The 3,858-nt window shown below is 41.7% G+C and overlaps 1 protein-coding gene across 3 annotated transcripts in view; it reads right to left on the bottom strand.

The window, feature by feature from the left end:
- Positions 1-3,858, bottom strand: part of tafa2 (TAFA chemokine like family member 2) — a 70,915-nt gene that overhangs the window by 10,144 nt on the left and 56,913 nt on the right. For all 3 annotated transcript variants that reach the window (XM_017302917.1, XM_017302916.1, XM_017302918.1), the window contains one exon: positions 597-752. In XM_017302917.1, coding sequence (XP_017158406.1) covers positions 597-752 — 156 coding nt within the window. The remainder of the gene's footprint in view (positions 1-596; positions 753-3,858) is intronic.

Here is a 3,858-nt window from a genome sequence, read left to right as displayed (position 1 = left end):
TATATATAACTTTTTTCAGTCTTAAATTTCATTCAGGGTGGCATTAAAAAGTCTTAAATTTGACTTCCTAAAACCTGCAGATACCTTATTTGCATATGACGTTACACAGTAATAATGTAAACTGAAGGAATATTAAGAAGCGAAAAATGAGAAAGAAGTGAAGCTCATGAGCGAATCAAGAATTTGAACTCTTCTCTCACATCCACTTATAGATTTCATAACATCAGTTATTTTAAGCTTCATATTTCTCCCATTTTTCAAGCAGCTGATAGACATGCCATAAGCTAATTTGCATCACTTTCTTTCTTGATACATTAACAGGTGTAAATGATCCGATCCCTCTCATGTGAGTTGGCTCTCAGTATGGTTCCTTTAACGGTAACAGCAACAGTTTTAATGTATAAACGAATTAGAAAAAAGGTGACCTGAGAACACATTCTGCTAAAACAGCCTTTCAGGACTTTTCAAACTGAGTGTTCAGGAAGCTGTGATGAGATCAGCAAGTCTATTCCTCAAGACTTGTGCAAAGAAGCATCAGCAAAAGGAAAAACAGAAGAATCTATATCTATAGAATAGATTGAGTGAGTGGACTGTACCATCGACGCAGGACGGAGCGGCTCTGGTGGTACCGGCCACTTGGCCCGGAAAGCAGGAGCACTTCACTGTTTGCGACCGCTCCTCGATTTTGTTCTTGTTGCAGCAGCGGTGCAGCGCCACCACCTCACAGGTCCCCGTCCGGACATGGTGCGCAGCTGTGGGGGAAAGAGAACAAAGGAAAGGGGAAGCTTTATGTGCTGCATAAAGCCATTATGTGCTGCATAATGGCTGCTGGAAAATATGAGTGTTTTGTTGCTGACTTTCCATCCAGAAACCACTTGCTGCATTCTTGTTGGTTGTACAGGAGGCTCCACTTCTGCTTTTCATAGACATACAGCTATGTAATTTCGTATTTGTTTGCAGACATTTTCACGTGCGAGTGTAAACGTTGAGTTGGGGGAGCGTGATGAGAGGCCCTAAAACAAATCATTCTGAAAGGAGTTCAACGCAGGCACAACTAATATCACATTATCTAAGAATTATTTTATGCAAATAATAATAATAATAAACAGATGTTGTAGTCAATATACAGGTTAGACACATCCTAACCTGTTCAAGGAAGCATAATAGGTCACTTTGGTGTCACTACTGTCACTGTTATTTAAGACTGCATTGTCACTGTTTTTGTACAACCGATGTTGCTATGCAGCAGTTCATCTGGGTATAGTACTGGACTATGCATACATTCAAATTCTGTAATTTATGCATAGTCCAGTAGTGGAAGACCAACAGATTCTGCCAATATTGTGTAAATGAATAATTTCTGATCAGAATTGTAAGGAGTGTGTTTAAAAATAGCAGTGTGATCAATCGGTGAACAACCAAGTGACTCTTATTTAAGGATGAAAAGCTGTGAGTGTTGGACATGCTGGACTCCAGTCCTCCAGGCCTGCTGTCCTGTAAACTGCAGATGTGTTTCTTCTTCTACACACCTGAACGAAATAACGAGGTCATTATCAGGACACTGGAGGACCTGACTGAACCGAGGTGGGACTAGAGACACAGCTAGTCCTAAAGACTAGCTACAAGGTTGCAGGACTGTGGCCCTCAAGGACCGGATTGCAAACCTCTGAAGTAGTAAAGACGGGGGCATAGAAAAGAGTTCAGGATTTAAAAATGTATGATACAGTAAATGTGACATTATCTAAATAGTTCCTCAGAGGAAGGAAGCTTTTTTTTTTTTAAGTAAAAATCTCCAATACGTGAGGAGGAAAGTGCAGCGCTGCAGTATTTGCAGCCAATTTCCAGATCACGCTCCATTGTCTGAATTATTTAGAGGATGAGCTTTTCCATCCTGTTTTAATTGCATGTGACATTTTCATGAGGTGTCTTTTTTTCCCTGCAGAGGGACTTTCTGCTGCTGGGGTAAACAGAAAGTGTGGAAATGACAGCATGAAAACCGTTGCTTAATTGTTCACACTGTAAGATCTCAACGGATCCCGTTTAATCAGCTTCACGTTCCTGGACTGACGGATGGAAACGGTTTGACGGAGGATTTAATGGAATCTCCAAGAGATTCACGAAATAATGTGACAAACTATTCAGTAGCTTTTTTGGATTAAAGCTAACTAAAGCACATTTTTTCTTCATTTTCTCCAAACTAGGCCGTCCAATGACATTCAGACTTATTTGCACTTTTTCAAATGTTGCTACATCACAGCCACAAACCTAGTGGTCGATGTTTATGAAGCAGAACAAAAACGATTCATGTTCTATAATTTATACGGTTGAATTTAAAAGTTTACACTTTTTTTTTTTTAAGTATTAGAAAAGGCTGATGGAAACTGCAAAATTTAAAATGACTTCCGAGATTTTGCAAAAAGGTTTATGTGCTCGCTTGAGGTGGGTTTATAAAAAAGAGTGAATGCTCTAAAGGAGACAGGTGAGCTGAATAAGGTCTGATGTAGCAAACCTTCTCAGCCACTGCTCAGAGGGGAGAGCTTCCTCCATCTTTTGGAGATGTATGCTCCATGCTGCTTAGCAACCTCTACTTCCTGTTTACTACAGCCAAGCGTAGCGTCAACATCAGACAGAATTACGCTTGGCGTAGCCCGGCTGATTCACTCTAAACCAGTAGCCGGGAACACGGCTAATTCACATTTTCTATCAGCACTAAGATTGATGGTCACTTTTTAGAATATCAATACCAGTTCGATAAATAAAACTCAGCTGATATTAACAAGTGATATTAATTTTCATTTTGTTGCCGCTTGTTTCTACAGGGGCAGATTGGTCATGTGTTGTGATAGTGATGCAGCAAAGGATTGTGGGTAGAAGAGGCGGTACATAGCCGGTGTTCCCCAACTCCACTTCTGGACTCTGTTCACTGATTGGGCGACTGTTTGTCCTGGTTTTAATTAGTGGGGATCAAAATAAAAGGCGGCTGAGTTCAAATATGTACAAAAAAATTTAAAAGCACGGACTAATTTCATTCCACTTCATAATTATACTCTCAAAATCCTAATAAATACTCTACAGTTTGCGAAAGGCCTTGTGCTTAACTGCTGTCCGCTTCAAAGAAATAAGAGCAAAAAGATGTCAGGAAACTACAGAGCGAAGGAGCAGGAATACTGTAGAAGTGCTGTTCTGATTATACAGTCATTTGCTACTTTTGATAACTTGCCTCCGCTTACAATCCCACCTGTTTCTCTTGGAGCATTAAAAACGACGCAGGTAGTCGAGCTAAATTAGTGGGAGCCTTACTCATGCGCCGGCTGCCAAACAGGGAGCGATATGAAAGACAAACACGCGGCGTGCCGAACCGCCGCAGATGCTTGAAAGGGAATTTCTGCCAGCAGTTTCACGCTGAGAGACTGTGGTGTTTTGACTAGATTTGGAGTTCCACTTGGATGCCTGCCCAGATTCCCCTGCAGCAGCTAAAACACGCAGGGAAAGTGCTTCACGGAGGAATCTTTGCGTTCTGGTCCTAAACCCGCTGAGAGGAGCCCTCACGCTGCCGTTTGCTTCTTCTCTCATCTCTTTTCCTCCATTCTTGTAAGACGACAAGGACGACAGCGTGGAATTTAAATAGAGGGACGCTGCGTCCTGGTGGCTAAACGTGCATCTGTTCCCAGCTGGGGCCTGCATGTCGCCGGTAACATACATACATACATACATACATACATACATACATACATACATACATCCATACATCCATACATCCATACATCCATCCATCCATCCATCCATCCATCCATCCATCCATCCATCCATCCATCCATCCATCCATCCATCCATCCATCCATCCATCCATCCATCCAT

The sequence above is a fragment of the Poecilia reticulata genome, linkage group LG23 (genome assembly GCF_000633615.1).
Source record: "Poecilia reticulata strain Guanapo linkage group LG23, Guppy_female_1.0+MT, whole genome shotgun sequence".
In the NCBI taxonomy this organism is placed as follows: Eukaryota; Metazoa; Chordata; class Actinopteri; order Cyprinodontiformes; family Poeciliidae; genus Poecilia; species Poecilia reticulata.
Note: the sequence above shows the minus strand (reverse complement) of the source record. Positions and strands in the feature narration are given on the sequence as shown.